The 18,035-nt window shown below is 34.5% G+C and overlaps 1 protein-coding gene across 1 annotated transcript; it reads right to left on the reverse strand.

The window, feature by feature from the left end:
* Positions 1 to 1,680: 1,680 nt before the first annotated feature.
* Positions 1,681 to 6,457, reverse strand: LOC106440128 (serine/threonine-protein kinase Nek5). The gene is made up of 14 exons (XM_013881728.3): positions 6,034 to 6,457; positions 5,899 to 5,965; positions 5,727 to 5,792; positions 5,597 to 5,643; positions 5,433 to 5,478; positions 5,250 to 5,330; positions 5,119 to 5,158; positions 4,988 to 5,037; positions 4,588 to 4,669; positions 4,451 to 4,500; positions 4,181 to 4,254; positions 3,993 to 4,044; positions 3,254 to 3,895; positions 1,681 to 3,175 (listed from the first exon to the last, which is right to left on the reverse strand). Exons 1-14 carry the CDS (start codon positions 6,129 to 6,131, stop codon positions 1,844 to 1,846), a joined length of 2,727 nt encoding a protein of 908 aa, XP_013737182.2. The 5' UTR covers positions 6,132 to 6,457; the 3' UTR covers positions 1,681 to 1,843.
* Between the last annotated feature and the right edge of the window lie 11,578 nt (positions 6,458 to 18,035).

Genomic DNA, 18,035 nt, shown 5'->3' on the forward strand with positions numbered 1-18,035 from the left:
AGATTTAATCGTTTAATGTATTTATTAATTTGATTAATAGATTTCTTTAGTCAAATCTTAGCCAAAATAGATATTTCAATAGATTTCCTAATATATTTTGTATAAAAATATTAAAAAAATCAATATTTATTAGAAATAAATAATAAAGTAAAAAACCACACATCAATTTAAATAAAGTAAACTATTCACAAATTATTGGTATAATGTTTTCATAAATATAAGTCCAATTAGTTATAAATATTGGATTTGGTTATATGATACACTCTGAGATAACAAACGATTAAAACAACAAATATAATTATTCAAAGTAATAAATAAAATTGTTATGCTTTAAAATGTTATATTGATCATTAGTTAATAAATTTAAATTTACTAATCTAATCTATTAAAAGAGGAGTACAAAATAAAAATATCATTAATTTTGCAAGTTAGTTATACTCCAATGCCACTGATATATTTACTTAACCTATTTTTGAGTTTCCTTTGTCTTTTACTGATTAATAAATATGTCTTAAATCTATTTTAAACCGAAAAAACGTCTAAAGCTGAAAATTAACTGCACAAAATATTCCTAATATCAAGGACATTCCGAATTTAAGGTATCCCTAATTTATTGCTATTAAAATAACTAAAAAGAAATCAATCTTTCCCATACAATCTATATTCTTGACAAATCATATAGTAGACAAACAATTAAGTATTAGAAAACCTAAAATAAAAATGACAACGAGATTCTTTTCATATATATACTATCACATATATAAAAATAATGTCAATTTTTCAATTAAAATCGTTAATAGAATATTTGAAACACGAATATTTTTTTTATAAAACTACTTCATAGTAGAAAATTAAATGTTCAATTACAAAATCATAATATAAAATCTTAACTAACCAAATATGATATAATCTAAAATATTTTAAATTAATGTGAACTATTTTTTCATAAAATATTTTATAAATTAAAAATCTTTTAAATTAATGCGAAATATTTTGTCTTAGAAATAGCATCCAATACCTAACTATTTATTCCTAAGAACTAAAAAAATTTAAAACACGTGTAAATAATCAATTAACATCACAAACTAGAACATTATTATGTAAAATAAGAAAATATTTATAAATATGTATTTTACGCATATTTAAATTATTGATTATATTGGAAAAAATATAAAAAATATAACAATACAAATATATATAAAGTTGGCTAATATTAATACTGTTGAAAACACAATAAAATTATTGTTGATTTCTCTTATCAACTTGTGTGTTTAAAAAGTATATATTAAAAAATTGTTTAATATTGGTAAATTTTTTCATCTAATAAAATAAATTTTGAACAATATAAAAAGTTAAATAAAATATCTGCACGAATGTGTGGGTTAAAATCCAGTGTCCATGTAAAAGAGATCTATTTTCAAACATATCAATTATGAAATAATTTAAAAATTATAAATTTATTTCCGTGATCGTCCACGAAAACAGTCACGTAAGTAAATAACTGATAATCACTCAACCTCATCAGTTTGTCCTAAATAATAAAAGTTATTAAACGAAACAGAAACATGGAGAAGAAGAAAAAGAACCAAGCAATAATCCCTGATAATCTCTATATAACGTAGATGATTACGTCTAACATCGGTGGCTGTACTTTCAAGATTTCGAAAATGATGAGTTCTCTGAAAAAAATATGGTTTATAATAGATTCTTTTCTCTTTTTTTTTTTAATAAAAGAAGGAATTATTGCTTTGTGCAAATTTAAACGTTACAGGAAAAAAAAAAAAAAAAAGGTAACAGAAGAGAGAGTTTTGGTTGAAGATGGTGGTATAATACAATCGTACCTTCATGGACAATTCCTGGAAATGCCACAGTTGTTATGATTGATGTCATCGATCATCATTCCTTTTAAGCTCTTTGCCAACCAAATAGCAGTTTCTCTAGGCGAAACTTTGTTCTTACCAAAGGGCTGCAACACGATGGCTAGCTCTTCGAGTCTACTCTGCTCCAGCAAATCGGCAGATAGTTCCAAGAGACCTTCAAGGGCCTCTGCTCTCTGTCTGAAAGACTTGATGTCCAACGTCTCTTTGACAGCTGGAACCGGAGTAGTTTCCTCTTCAGGCATGAATGAGTTTGGTCTAGTCTCAGGTGGTGAAAAATCAGAGCAGGAGTTAAAGCTCTTGGTTTCTGAATAGTTAGTGATAGGATCTGGCTCTTCAGCAGGAGGAGGAGGCTCTGAGTTGGCATCAGAGGAGGGAGTGGCTACTTTCCTCACTTCAAGCTCATCTCTCACAACGTTAATGAGTTTCCCAACGTCAACGTTCTGGACACCCACTTCAACACTCTCCATGACCGGCTGATCACTACTCCCTACTCTAAAACTGCTGTGCCGGATTACATGTATGACATCATCAACCACCGAAGGATTGTTGCTCCTCTCGAGAGTTGAGTTCTGAGAGACAACGCCTGTGGTTTTGTTATCCGAAGGCACTGGTGAGACGAATTCTTTGACTGTGAATTTATCATCACCTGACGCGTTTGGCTCGTAGCTTTGTAACGTTAGAGGGCTACCACTCTCCTTAGACGCAGGAGGAGGAGAGCTTCCTCCTGGCTGGTGTTGGGAAATGTTGTTCTGAACATCAGGAACACGAACAGTGTCGGCAAGGCGCATACTGGTGCTGTGTTCTTCTCTGCGGATCAGCATCTCTGATGAGATTTCCGGAAACGAAGACGAGTATTCACTATGACATGATCGTCTGTGGTCATCAGGAGTTGTGTGTTCCGACATGTCGACATACGGTGTGGAAGCATCATCACAGAGCTCAAATGCTTGCATGGACAAAGAAGACGAGATGGAGTTGCTGCTTTCACTCTGGACCCCTTTGGAAGATCCGACAGAGGTTCTCTTTGGCTCCGCTTGGACACGAGGTTGATGATGAATATTATTTTCGTGCTCTGACGGCTGACATGGATATAATAGCTTCGTGGTGTCTTTAGCCACCAAATTTGGATTATCTGCTCCTAATTTCCTTGAGGACGTTCTTCTTGGTAAAGTAGGAGGTGTCCTTTGTCTTCGCTTAGCTGACATTGCCTCTTCCGGCTCCTGTTTCGCCGCGGGAGCCAGAGGAATTCTGTCGTTTCTAGGCTTAATTGTGGAAGTAGAGTCGATCATTGGCATCTGCAAGTTCAATTTTTATCATATCATATCTCCTAAACTTGGGAAATAGAAAAAGAGAGGGAGAGAGAGAGTAGTTACTTGTGGATGCTTCGGTGGTGGAGTCTTTGCAGAATCAGAGGCAAGCTTTGAAGGTGTATTTACGTTAGTCTTGGAGCTATGAGCAATGTCACCGAGTTTGGGAATCTTTGAAGGAGTTTCAGTATTGTTCTTCTGTGTCGGAACACCAGATGTTCTCCCTCGATTAACTTGAGTTCTCAAGGGTGAACCATTTTCTCTAGCTTTCTCTTCTTTCAGAACCATCATGATGTTCCTAATAGTTTTTGGGTGCCTTGGTTGAATCATCTCTGGCCGTTGGTCACTCTGCGAGGGCTTTAGAATGCCATGACTATCTGTTTTAGCTGCTGAAACGCTCTGGACATTTTCATTTTCAACCGGTTGTTGTTGCTGCATATGGTCGACAATGTCTTCTTCATCGACAGAAACTGAATCGGTCTCAACGACTTTATTACCGTTGCTTGGACCCACAGGTCGGTTACTTTTGTCACTCACGTAGAAGTTATCTCTCTCATTGGAGCTATTGCTGTTCTGGCTTTCAGCCATACTCCTCCGGCCCTCACGAGAATTGAGAGGCTTTTCTGGAGTTATAGACGCTGCGTTTATGGCTGGACGGTACTGCTCAACGTATGGCTGCAAATAAGGATGCTTCAAAATCTCGGAGGCCTGAACAGAAACACAAGTATTATAATGTTAATTTCATTCCAAAAAGTGAAGGAAGGCCCTTAAGAAGACAGCTTCAGGTCCTAGAAAGAAAACATACGCTTGGCCGATACTCTGGGTTCTTCCTTAGCATCCCCTTGATAAGTGCTTTTCTGCAATATCAAAAAAAAAAAAAAAATTTAATATATTAGAGAGAGAAATGTTATTTAATCAGGAATTATTACACTTCAATCTCAAAGTGTCAAATCAAGAAATAGATTAAGCTTGAGCTTAGAAAATGAAACTTACAAAGATGGAGAATAGCATGAAGGCAACGGACCAATTGAGGATCGATTAACCTTGCTTATAAGCCCTGCCATATCCTGTTTCCATACAATCTAAATTTCAGTTATATACGTAAGTCTAAATATAGCTCCTTAGGATTTTATTCTCTAATAGAGGCACAACCTTCTCTGATCAGTTACCCACCAAACAAGGAAACAATTAAAGAACGGAAACAAATATATATAACTACAGACGCAAAACATTTAGATTATCTAAGCGAAATGCCTAACTTACAAAAGCTTTGAAAGCAGGCCGAAATGCAGCCATCTCGTATATACAACAGCCTGTTCAACAGCATACAGTTTTGTCTTAGCTTCAACCACAACAACAAGATTCTTAAACGTAACAAAGGATAGGGCTATTATATATACCTAGAGACCAGATATCTGATTTAAAACCATAAGGGATATCAGCAAGCAGTTCCGGGCACATGTAGTTTGGAGTTCCAACGACCTTACATATAAAATGCCAATCCATGAGTCATAAAACACCAAAGTCTTTGTCACACAAGTATCAATTGTGAAACTTTTAGAGCAATGCAAGAATAATCATCATGAAGTTCCATTTCTGAAGACCAATTGTCAATGGCAGGAGTATATAGAACCCATGACTGTCATAACCATTGTAAGATATTATCTCATATAGTCAGTTGTTGAAATGAGGCAATAGATATCTTCATGTATAGAATTTGGTTAGCAAAACTCATGTCAAATGCGCTGATAATGGTAAATACAAGTTGTATGCGAAAATTACAGAGACTCTAAGACATACCGAGGAAGTTAGGTCATCCGCCTTTAGAGTTTTTGCCAGACCAAAGTCCCCTGTAAATACAACACAAGGTAAAACACAATATTTTAAAAATACCTCAAACATTCTTTGTGGAGGTCAAATTGAGTTTTTACCAAGGCGGACGTCATCTTTAGTAAGGAAAATGTTGGAACACTGGAAAGAGCAGGCGTCACAAATAAGTCCATAAGAAAATTAAGCATGACAGAACGATTCAGACAAGTAGCATTGCCAATGTTTTTCTTACCTTGAGATCACGATGTAGAACATAGTTAGAATGAAGATACTCAACAGCTAACAACAGTTGCGTAAACCACTTGCAGAGTTTCTGCAAATCAATAAAAAGAAAAAGACAATCACCATAGAGTACTAATCAATCACTAATAAAGCATAAAAACATGTTTCAGATGGAAAGTAAGCAAGTGAGTACCTCCTCAGGAAAGTACACACCGTTGGACTTTTTCATCAACTCGGCCCTGCCAAAAACATTACAGAAGAACCAAAAGATTTTTAACAAACTCTTTGACTTTGTGTGAGCAAAACAACAAAAGGGGAAACCATTAACTAGAAAATCTTAACAGAAAGTAAACTCACATGTCTCCTCCTTCACAATATCCAGTGACAATACAAACATAGCAACCCTGCATTTTCAAATTTAAACTCATACTATAAAAAAACAATAAAATCTATTCAGATCAATAAAAAAAAATAATTGAAGACTTGCTTTCTCAACCCAAGCTTCTTTAAACTCGACGATGTAAGGATGCTGAACCCTCGCAATTAAAGACATCTGGAAAAATTCACCAGTGAGGTTAAAAAAAAAAAACAAATTCGAGATAAGAAAGAAATCGTGTTTGGAATCTGGAAAAAAAAAGGGATTGGTGTTCAAAAATTACTTCTTGATGAGCAGATCTCCGGCAACGTTCCGTTTGTCGAGCTAATCTGATCTTCTTCAGAACATACCTAATTTGAAAACACAGAGCTAAGCGAATATACATGGAGAAAAAGTCTATGGAAGGAGAAATGAATACTTCTTTCTCTCGGCCTTGTGATGAACTAGAATGGCGGCGCCAAAGGCACCACGCCCGATCTGCTCCATGAGCTCGTACTGATCCATCCGCGACTCCATTGCTCACCCAAAACTAACAACGATACTTGAGCTTTCTCTCAATAAATGAGTTATACTTGCTTCTCTTCAACGTAATAGTAGCAGCAACCTGACCTACACGCTTCCTCTTCCCAATGATTCAGACTTCAGATCCAGACATTCTTTTCGATTCTAGACTTGACAAGAAAACAGTAAATCGTTACAGATTAACATGCGAAAGGGATTTGACAAGAAGAATAGTGTCTCTCTCTCTTTCTCGTCTTTTTCTTTTGTGTTTGAGTTCACTTGCACCGTACGAATCTAGACGGGGTAAAGTGGATCCGAGTAGGTTTCTGGATTTGCGAGATTAGGCAACTTGTTTTTGTAATTTTTTTTTTTTTCCTTTTGTCAATAGGTGAGCAGTTAAAATAATTAACCAAATAATACATTCATTTATTACACTATGAAGATTAGATGAACAGATGAAAGTTTAAAGGTCAAAGAAAAACAAAACGAAACAGGTTAAACGAACTATTTCCGTACCAGAAATATCATATAGTAATAGTTCCACACAATCTTTCAACTTCGTCCTAATTTCACGTATTAGAATTATTAAAACCTATTTCCACACAATCAGAAAAATCGAAACTCATATCCACATAAATGATGGTTTGGTTTGGTTTTAATAGTTTGAATGTAAATTGATACCAAATTAGCATGTTTTAGACCAAATTTAAAACATGATCCAACCTGCTATTCAAATACAAACCCGATCTAACATTCGAATCAAACTTTAGTAAATTTTAAAAATCAGATTGTATCGATTCAATTTGGTTAGTCAATGGTTATGTTTCAAAATTTTGAGTAGTAAACTGAACTAAATCGGACTATGTGGATTAAAGTTCATACTTAATACATTATGGAGATATGGATCTCGATCTTTCGGATTGGGAAAAAAATAGGTTTTAATACTTCTAATATGTGGAATTAAGACGAGATTAAAAGATTGTGTGGAACTATTGCTATATGAAACTTCTGGTACGGAAATAAGTCGTTTACAACAGATGGAGTTTAGAGATTGTTTTTATGTGTAAGGTCGTTGAACTACTAGTAGTATATTTAAACTAAATTTTTTTGCTCAAAAAAATATCCTAAAATAAGAAATTTTATTTAAACATTAAAGACATTCTAAAAATGCTATATTCTCCGGAGAAAATATTTATACAAAACTCTTTCCCATTATAAACCCAGTTGGAAGAAGATTTTCACAAAAATAAGTAAATAACCTAGGACGGCTTTTTAAGAAAAATATATACTTTTGAAATATAAGTAAGACTTTTGTTGTATTATGAAGTATTTTTCTAATTTTAATTGGAAGTCAATTTGTTTTGACCGTCGAATTGCATCATGTTTTTTACTTTCTGTCAATCTTTAATTGCATTATGTTTTTTATGTTAGTTTGGGTCAAAAAACATTTAATGTGAATTAAATATGGTATTGTTCAGACTTTAATTGCCGACAAATCCAGCTGTTTTAATGGAAACGATACCTGCTCATCTCCTTGTCGCTCTATACCGCTGTTAAAAATAATGATTGGCTATTATTTTATTTCAAAGTGATAATGTGGCATATCCTTGAACGTGACAAAATCCTTTAGAAGTTTCACAATATGTTTGATTTTAAAAATAATTACATGATTTAAGCATTAATTTGAATTTTTTTGTTTATAAATAAATATATCTATATTGTTAAAATAGAAATCTTGATTTAATTCATGTCTGATTTTTTTTAGACCAACACTTAGAAAGTTGTTTAAATTATTTTTTGTATAATTTGAATTATTTGAATTATCATAAAAAAATCAAATAGATATTCCTATATTTTCTCTGAAATTTTATCTGAATAAAAAAATATAATGTCTTTTTATTTACAATATAAATATGTATATATTTCATTTTTTCATTAAAATAAACATTTTAAATATTTAATTACTTTTGTATTTATTTAAAATAAATGTATATTTCATTTTTCACTTAAACAAAACGTTTAAATATTTAATTAATTTTGTGTTTCTTTAAAATTTAAATGTATATTTCATTTTAACTAAAAAAACTTTTTAAATATCTAATTAATTTTGTAATTATAACTAAACCCATGCATAATTTTGTATTAATTTTGTGATATTAACTAATATAATACTTTTCAATTGATTTTTATCCTTAGCCAATAAGATTTTTCAATATATAATTTTGTATCACTGAAAATTTTAAACAAATATATTAAATAATTGCATGTGAACTATAAAATTGTTGTGTTTTAAAATGTTATATTAAACAATTAATAATATGGTAAATATTAAAATTATATAGAATTAATCATGTAAAATAAATAATTATGTGTGTAAAAACGAAAAATAATCACCCGTACGGTTGTGCGAGTATATATTAAAAACGAAGCATGAAAATTGTTCAATGTTTATCTACTAATTGCTCATGAAAGATGTATTTTTTTGGTGTTTTCACACATTAATAAAATAATATACTTCATCTGTTCTAAGAGTTCATGTTTGTAAAAAAATTGTTTCAAATACACATATTTTTACATTTCTAATGCATTAGTTAATGATAAATTATAAATTTCAAAAAACATAATTTTTTTAATTGAAATTCTATTGTTTAAATGATGCATTAGTAATACAAATTTTATATATCATTTTAATATATGAGAAAATTCTAAAACATACATCTTCTTGAAATATAGGGAGTATTAAATTTTGCCTATGAACATTTATGTGATTAGTTATTTTTTACATTTTAAACCAATAGAAATTCCATTAAAGATAATTTTCTTAAATATCACAAAAACTTAGAATAAATACAAAAAAAATCTCCAAATAGCATTAATCAAAATGTGAAATGTCTAATTTAGTGTTGGGTTTGAGGGTCAATCCGCCCGGACTTTCTGTGCCTCGCCGCATGTCAAATTATTTTTTATTCAAAAATTCAACCCGCATAACCAGCAAACAAAAATGTTTATACCCACATCGCCCTGTCAAAACCCGCATGTAATATTAGTTATATTGCAATAATTATATTAATTATATAAGAATTATATTTTTAAAAATAATATTAAAATAATATAGTTATTAAAATTACATAAATATTTATATAATTTTATGAAAAAGTTTTTTTTAATCTCTTTGTTATTTTTTTTTAAATATGCGAGTTGGCGGGTACCCGACTCAAATTCGGCTGATCTATACTTGTCCTGCTTAAAATAATTTCAATACGCACCTAAACCCACAGATTTAAATTTTTTAAATCGGTCGACCCGCACCCTCCCCTCGGCGTGTCAAACGGGGCGGGACCCGCAAATAATAACTTAAATTTCGAGGCCTTTCCCTAACTCGGTCCACTAGAAATTAAACTCTAAATCAAATAGGGTAACCCAACCCAAATAAATAAATAAAAATATTTTAAATTTTTTTGTTAATTCTATTTTGGATTTTTTTTCCTTTTCATGGTATTGTTTTAGAACAAAAAAATATTTAGTATTATCTTAGGATATTTTTTCTTCAGTAGATGTAATTTTTAAAGTTTACCATTCACCATTAATAACTAACAAAAATGCATAGAAAATATATATTTTGAAATGAAATAAAACTTTTATCTTTCAGAAACAAAGGGGATATTAACTAGCCTATGTACTGTTCTCATGAATCGGACATTGATCGTGCCTCAAGAGTTTTTGACTTGACAGTCACCACAACGTTTTCGTGTCCATCCATCTTGCAAGAGGCTGAATTCCTTCAACTGCGAGTAAGTTCTCCAAATGGTAATTAGTTTACCTTTGAGAAGCATGCCTTAGTTTCTTTCCTATGTGTTAGCTTGTTTAGACGAGTTAGCCTCGTCACTACATCTGACGAGAGACTTGGCTTCTCGTTATGATCGATGAGAAACTTGGATCATTGTTATGGCCGACGAGAGACTTGGTTCATTGTTATGGCTGATCAAAGGTAGAACTGGCGTAGAGAAAGACCAATATATGGGCTAACTGATAGTCTCCGGTGATGATGGTTGATTTTGGCAGGAAGTTTCAGCGTAACCAGTATCAAAAGAGAAGTTGTACCTAGATTAATTTGGAAATAGCTTGCGTAGTATTTTTTTTTTGATGAAATTTTTAATTTATTGATCATCGTAAAAAGAATATATATACAAAGGTATTTCTAAGACTGCAGTTTAAACAATCTGAAAAAATATACTAGATCAGTTTAAGGCATATGAGCCATAAACCAACGTTGCATCAGCCCCTGTAGTTTCGGTTTCAAGTAGTACTTCGTCGACATTATGCGATTCCTCATTGTTTTGTCGATGATCCGACCCAACTGGTCCACAGACTTTGCAGTGCCATTATGCGGTCGATCATTCCTTTCCCTCCAGACAGAGTATATAGTAACTTGCAGGACCAGTCGCAACAAGATGAAGGTGATGCGATCATACTTCCGTGTGAGGAAGCTCGAAACTGTGATGTCCCAGTCCGGGTCTGGTTCAACTCCAATCAGATTACCCACAACTTGCAGCCACAACGTGTAGGTATATGGACAAGCGAAATACATATGCTCCCTGGTCTCACCCGGCTCACCACAAAACATGCAACATTGTGGCTGGCCCCATTGACTGGTTCGATGGCCTGTAGCCAGTCTGTCACGAAACGCTAGCCAGGTAATGAAAGCATAGCGGAGAACTCCTTGCGAAAACCACACAAGCTTAGTCCATTGCAGATTGTCCTTACGCTGTCTGATCTGGTGCCAAGTACTCGAGGCTAAGAACTTATCCCCATAATCATCAGGTCCATTTTTCCACATAGTCCCATCAGCAGCCTCAGCATTTAGTACTATGGGAAACTGATGAATTGCATGCACCAGTCTCTATAATTGTTGATCCCGACAGACCCGAAGTCTCCAAGCTCCATCTCTATACACATCACAAATCCTTGTGTTTCTCCCTATGCCAAGCTTTTGCGTTCCAATTTCCCTAGTAATCTCTATTAGCCTCCCTGCAGGGTGCCAAAGATCCGACCAAAACCTCACTGACTGACCATTCCCAATGTCCATACGGATGAACTGCTTTGCTAGGTTCCGAAACTTCAGAATCTTTCGCCAATCCCATGACCCTAGTCCAGTGTCCCTCACATCCCATAAAGTCTCACCACGAAGGAGATATTGTTTCACCCAAGTTCCCCACAGCGAGCTAGAGTGGGCAGAGAGTCGCCAGATAAGTTTCAGGATGAAAACTGTACTTACTTCCTGAACCCGTCGCAGACCCAAGCCACCTTCTTCAAATGGACAGCAGACATCAGCCCAAGCAACCTTTGCCATAGAAGTGTTATTTGGTGAGCCGTTCCATAAGAATGCTGAGCACATACTCTCAATATCATCAATGCAGGCTTGTGGGAGACAAAATGCTGCACACCAGAAGTTGGTGATGCTTGCAATAACCGACTTGATAAGTTGCAATCTTCCCGCATACGAGAGTGCCTTGCTTGTCCACGAGAGAAATCTGGCCCTTATTTTGGTGATTAGAGGCTCGTAATCTTGCTTCGACATAGTCTTTGTGGTTAAGGGCAGTCCAAGGTACTTGATTGGCAGCGCCGAGATGGATAATCCAGAGACATCAGCTGCGTTTTCAAGTGTTGCTTTCCCTCTTCCTGCAGCAAATACAGTCGACTTAGCAATATAAATTCTCAGACCCGACATTGCAGCAAATTTATCAAATACAGCCAGTGTGCTTCGAAGCGATTCTGGGGAGCCGTTTGTGAAGACAACTATATCATCGGTGAAGCTCAAATGAGAGAGATTCACCTCCTTACAGTGTGGATGATAGCCAATCTGACCTTCAGAAACCGCCCTGTTTAGGAGCTTGGAGAGTACGTTGCTGACTATAACATAGAGATACGGGGACAGCGAGCATCCTTGTCGTACGCCTCTGCTACTGGAGAAGAAACCTTTTAACTCCTCATTCACCGACACTGAGTAAGCTGCAGTATCAATGCATCTCATGATCCATGAAATAAACAGATCCGGGTAGTTCATTGCACGCAGGGTTGCCTTAATAAACTCCCAGCTAACAGTGTCAAACGCCTTTGAAATGTCCAGCTTGATAGCAGCCCGAGGTGTTACCGAGTCCTTATGGTAGTCTTTGACTAATTCAGTTGCTAGCAAAACATTTTCCAGCAGAAGCCTTCCCTCAACAAAAGCACATTGGTTTAGCTCTATAGCGTCTGGAAGCGTAGCCTTTAATCTCCTCGCTATGATCTTCGATACCACTTTAATCTCCTCGCTATGATCTTCAGACCCATCCTCCTCCACTTCTTCCTCCTAATCAATCTCTCCTTCTTCTCTCATATCTTGTAGTAACTGGAATCCATTTGGCAAAAAACAACCCTCAACGGCCCTTACAGGAGGTGGAGCTCCACCGTTATTAGTCGTTACCAGAGCCCACTTATCTGCTGAATTAATCTCCACCTGCTGCTTAGTCCCGACCAAGCTCAAAACTTCTTTTGGACAGGACTTGTTTGATAGATTCTCTTTACTCGACATCGACTCCAACTCAGTAATCAGCGTTGCTACAATCTCAGTACTAGCTTTTTTGGTGGCTTCTTTAGAGGAGAAACCTTCTAGCTCAACTATGTCCGTTCCCGGTTCATTTGTAACGTCTGCAGGTTGATTACACACAACATCAGGGGTCTTCTGTGATACACAATCCTTTGCCAAATGACCCCACTTGGAACATGAGTGGCACTGAGGAGGGAGCCAGGGGTAGGTGATAGATACCAAGACTGTGCGACCTTCTCTGTCCCGAAAGCTTATCGTGTTTGGTAATGGCTTGGTTAAATCAACTTCCACTAACACTCTAGCAACATCCATTCGAACACAACGTTCTGTGTGCGGGTGAAGTTTGATGAACTTTCCAGAAGTTCTGGCCAGGAACTTGAGGCCCTCTTTAGAATAAAGATAGCCTGGAACATTCGATAGATCCACCCACAAAGGCATAGCCGAAAGGCCAGGCGGAGGTCGAGCCGTTTCAGGGGTCCACTCCCCCAACATCAAAGGAACCTCCGAGATATGCCAAAACTTCTTTTTCAGAACTCTCTTCCTCACTTCCTCGTCCTCAATTCTGAAAAGCACTGTCGTTTTTCCAATGAATTGGACATCAATCCTTGTTCGCTTACCCGGTAGATTCCAAATTCGATTCACCGTAGCATGAATCGGACCAATATGCGGGGCCTCATTCATGAAGTACCCAACAAAAAAATACTTCCATAACGGCACCACATCCGCAAACACCTCTTCTGGTATCGCAACCTCTGCAACGCCATCCTTGACAATGAAATCAGGTTTGAGCTCTACACCCGATGAACCAACCGTTAGAGCCTCCGAGTAGGAAACCCTTTCAGCCTATTTCTCCACCGGCGAACCACTGCCAATGACCATATCTTCCACAAGCCTCCTTTCACCAAGCTCTGACTCGCCGTCCTTTGAGATCCCATCACCAGCCTTCGCAATTGAAGCGCCGCCTTTTGAAATCGTATCGCCGTCGCCATCGTCAATCATTAGGGTTTTTTTTAATAATGCTCCTTTAATGAAAGCTTTTGTTGATTGATGATATTTCTAACCGAATCAGTTTATCGTTTTTTTGCGTAGTATTTTTTAGGACAGAACTTAGGTTCACCCCATAGGGTGAACCTTTAAATTCACTCAATCCTTTAGAACCAATCAAAGTGACACATAGATTATTAATTAAAAAATATTAAATTAAATAAAAAATAGCTACAAAAAATAAAAACATTAATTTTAATGACGCTAACGCTTCCAGCTAAACCCTAAACCCTAAATCTTAAATTCTAAACCCTATACCCTAAATTCTAAACCCAAATCCAAACCCCTAAACCCAAACCCTATACCCTAAACCCTAATCCTAGACCCTAAACCCAAATTATATACCCTAAACCCAAAAACTAGACTATAAACCTAAACTCTATACCCTAAACCCAAGTCCTAGACCCTAAACCCAAACCATAAACCTTATAACCAAATTATATATCCTAAACCCAAAACCTTAACCATAAGTCCAAACGGTAAATCCTAAACCCAAACGGTAAATCCTAAACCCAAAACCTATACCCTAAACTTAAATCCTAGACCTAAAACCCAAACGGTAAACCCTAAACCCAAACTCCAAACTTAGATGCTATAGGGTTTGGGTTAAGGTTTACGGTTTGGGTTTAGGGTCTAAGACTTTGGTTTAGGGTATATGGTTTAGGTTTATAGTCTTATTTTTTGGTTTAAGATATATAATTTGGGTTTACGGTCTAGGATTAGAGTTTAGGGTATATGATTTAGGTTTAGAGGTTTGGATTTGGGTTTAGGATTTAGAATTTAGGGTTTCGCTAGCGGCGTTAACGTCGTTAAAATCAGCATATTTATTTTTTTAACTATTTTTTATTTAATTTAATGTTTTTTAGTTAATAATCTAGACACTTTAATTGGTCACTAAGAATGATGTGGATCTAAAGGTTCACCTAAGTTTTGTTCTATTTCTTACGAAACCTTTTGTGCCGAATGATGTGGTGGAGATTTATGAACTACTTTTTTCCTTAAGCCATTATGCTTGATGTTGACAAAATATTTTGAAGTGTCAACGAAGATTGTTTATACAAAGATCGTTTCGTATGAATTTGTTTCCAGTCATTCAAAGAACGTTTTGTATAAACTCCAAAAATCATTTCGTAAACTCTAGCTTTGGTTATATGAACACTGTTTTGTTATATGTTGAATGGATTTTGTGCCATGAGAGCTGGCTTAGGCTTGAGGTTTCTTAAGTGTTGATGTTATAGGAAGATTATTAAGAACTTTGGTCACTAGCGATGGACGATTTTTGACGAGGTGTTGATTTGCCTAAGTCTTACGGCTATAAAAATTGATAGGCGTTGTTTTTTTTTTTGTTTTTTGAAAAAAAGATGGGCGTTGTTGTAATGCCGAAAGGGGTTTTTAGGGCCGAGACTAAAGTTTTTGATGGATGCCGCCCATTTTTTACGATGGGGAACAACTGAACCTATCATGCAGTGATGTCATCTTCTTGAGCCTATATTGTTTTCGTCCCAACCAGACATTTTAGAAGGTCGTGTGGTAGTTATTCGGTGTGAGTTTTGTCATGTTGCAAACGACTGCTCTCCCCTCAACTGGCTTAACCATCTACGAAATTTGAAATCTTCATACAACTAAACATAGATAACATCTTACACACCATAGAATCATACACTTTGCATCGCCTAACTAATTCTCCGATACAAAAATCTGTCAAAAACATTATGGATAAAGGATAACTAAACGGCGGTCATTTTTGCTATGTTGCTCGATCTAGAGTTTAGGCTTCTTTTTTTTTTTACAAATATTTTATTTTACTTTATTGCTTTTATGGGTTGTAAAATAAGATGAAAATCAAATATGTAGTTAAAATTAGAAATTTGTTTATCATAGTAAAAATATTCAAACTGAATGATTATCTATATATAAAGTACAATTTGATCTTTTCTCATGTTGCCACCAACGTATTTTCTGAAAACTTGACACCTAAGCATAACTTGTTAAAAAATAATGAATTGTCTTAAAATTCTCATCTTTTATTCTTTAAACCAAATTCAGTAACAAAACATTTAGCAATCCATAAATCTTTTTAATCAATATTCATTTTCAATCCATCTAAAATTCTGATATCAATCTTTTTAAAAAATAACAATATAGCAAAAATATGCAATATAATTTTAAAATACACAAATTTCAAAAAAAAATTAGTAGAAAAAGTTCATTAAGTTCCATTTACACTATTGTTTTTAGTGTTTCATCAAAAGAATAAAAAGGAAAAAAATTCATTTACAATATTGTTTTTCCTTGTTTCCTCAAACCTAAGCCAACAAAAAAACATCTCATGAAACTTCTTTTCATTTTTGATCGCTAAGCTCAAACTTAGAGAAATTGACAAAAGTAAAATGATGGAAACCAAATCTTAATACATAATTAAAACAATTTTTTACAAAATCAGTTTAAAAATGAAAAACAACAAGATATAACGAAAACATGTAATGAAAAATACATAATATAACTTAAGTTTGGTGAAAGTTTTATTCAAAAAATAATAATTTGCTGAAAAATACATAATCTAATAAAATATACAATCTTCAAAACTAAATAGAGAAAACTCATATGAACACAAAGAGTGAAATCCATGTACGATATTATTTTCACATTTCATCAAACTTACACCAACAAAAAAGGAGGAATTCTCACAGATATTTTTTTCCTTTTATGGTCACCAAGGTCAAGCTTAGAGAAATCAACAAAAAATGATGAAAAAGCACAACAAATTATAAATACATAATCAAAACAGAGATTGTTTAAGAAAATAACAAGATCTAATAAATAAAATAAGAAAAATACTATACCTATTTCCATCATTAAAACACCAAAAACCCTGTAGAGAAAGCAAAATAGCAGTACAACACTGTCCTATTCCACATGCCCGTCTTAAACAACCTAATAGCCTTGGACAAACATAAAAAAATAGACCCTATTTTAAACATTTTTTCATTGTATTTTTAAAGTTCAACTAAAGAATTTCAATAACCCACGACAAATAAAAAAATAGGTATGAGTTCCTTTAAATATGAAAGACAATACACACTAAAAAAATTAATGTGAACCTTTTATGGACCTTTTTGTTATAAAGTTACTAGCTATTTTCTCTTTAACAAATTAATGTGAGCCTTTTATTATTTTCTCTTTAACAAATTAATGTGTTCATATTAATTTGTGTTCATATTAATGTGAACCTTCTATTTTCACTAGAGAAACTCTCTCCTCTTACCTCATCCTTACCTTTCAGAGGAGTAGGGTTTCTTCAGAGGAGAAGAGGTTTCTTTTTCTTTGTTAATATTCAATTGTTTTGATCGATGTTGTTTTCCGGAAGCGAAATTCCTTCTTCGCTAGGCGAATTTTGATTTGTTTTTTTTTTGTGCTTTCTCTCACCAAATCAGAGTGGTTCTTTCACGTTGATTATGTTGTCTCTGATTTGATTGTGTAGATATTGAATAAACTTCACCCTTTTAACTGGTTCTTCAATTTTAATTCCGTTTGAAAATTTGATCAAACATCTTCTTTCATTGTTCACTTAGATCACTGTCTACGAGATTCAGTATTTCCTCCTTATAGTAGCTGTTTCAGGCGTTGAGGTGAAGCATCTCTGATTGGAAGATGATCGGGTTTGTTGGATTTTCTACGTTATATATGGGGTAGATTTAGAAGAGTTGGCATTCCTGTAGCAGTCCAGCAAAGGGTCTTCCTCCAAGTTGAATTTAGCCTCCTCTGCATTCTATTATGATTACACAAGACTGTTTTGATTAACTTGTTGCGGCTGAAGTGGAAGGCATCTTCAAGGGGTACAAGTTGGTCAGAAAAGATGTTCCAAACCACGGTGGAGAAGAGAAGATTGATACAGAGGAGATCAGGGCGGAGCAGCGCCGTCCATCGGTGGACGAAGACTTCCGCTTTGCATGAGTAACACGTGTCCTAACATGTGTTTGTAGAACTTTTAGGTTAGATGTGTGGGAATGATTCAGCAACCTTGGTTTTTATCCAGGCTTGTTCAATCTGAACTTGGTTTTATCTAGACTTGTTCAATCTGAACTTCGTTATGGTTTTAATATGTTTTTTTTTCAGATTTTTGATATTTCGGTTTATGAAAATTAGCTATCATATTGTAACTATATCTAATTTGATTTGGTTCGGTTTATATACCAGATTTTTGGTTTATTCAGTTTTATACCTTTTATAACAAATGTTAAATTATATGAAAAGAAATCAGATTTATTAAAACATAAATATTTATTCCC

This window comes from Brassica napus, chromosome C3, assembly GCF_020379485.1.
Source record: "Brassica napus cultivar Da-Ae chromosome C3, Da-Ae, whole genome shotgun sequence".
Taxonomy (NCBI): Eukaryota; Viridiplantae; Streptophyta; class Magnoliopsida; order Brassicales; family Brassicaceae; genus Brassica; species Brassica napus.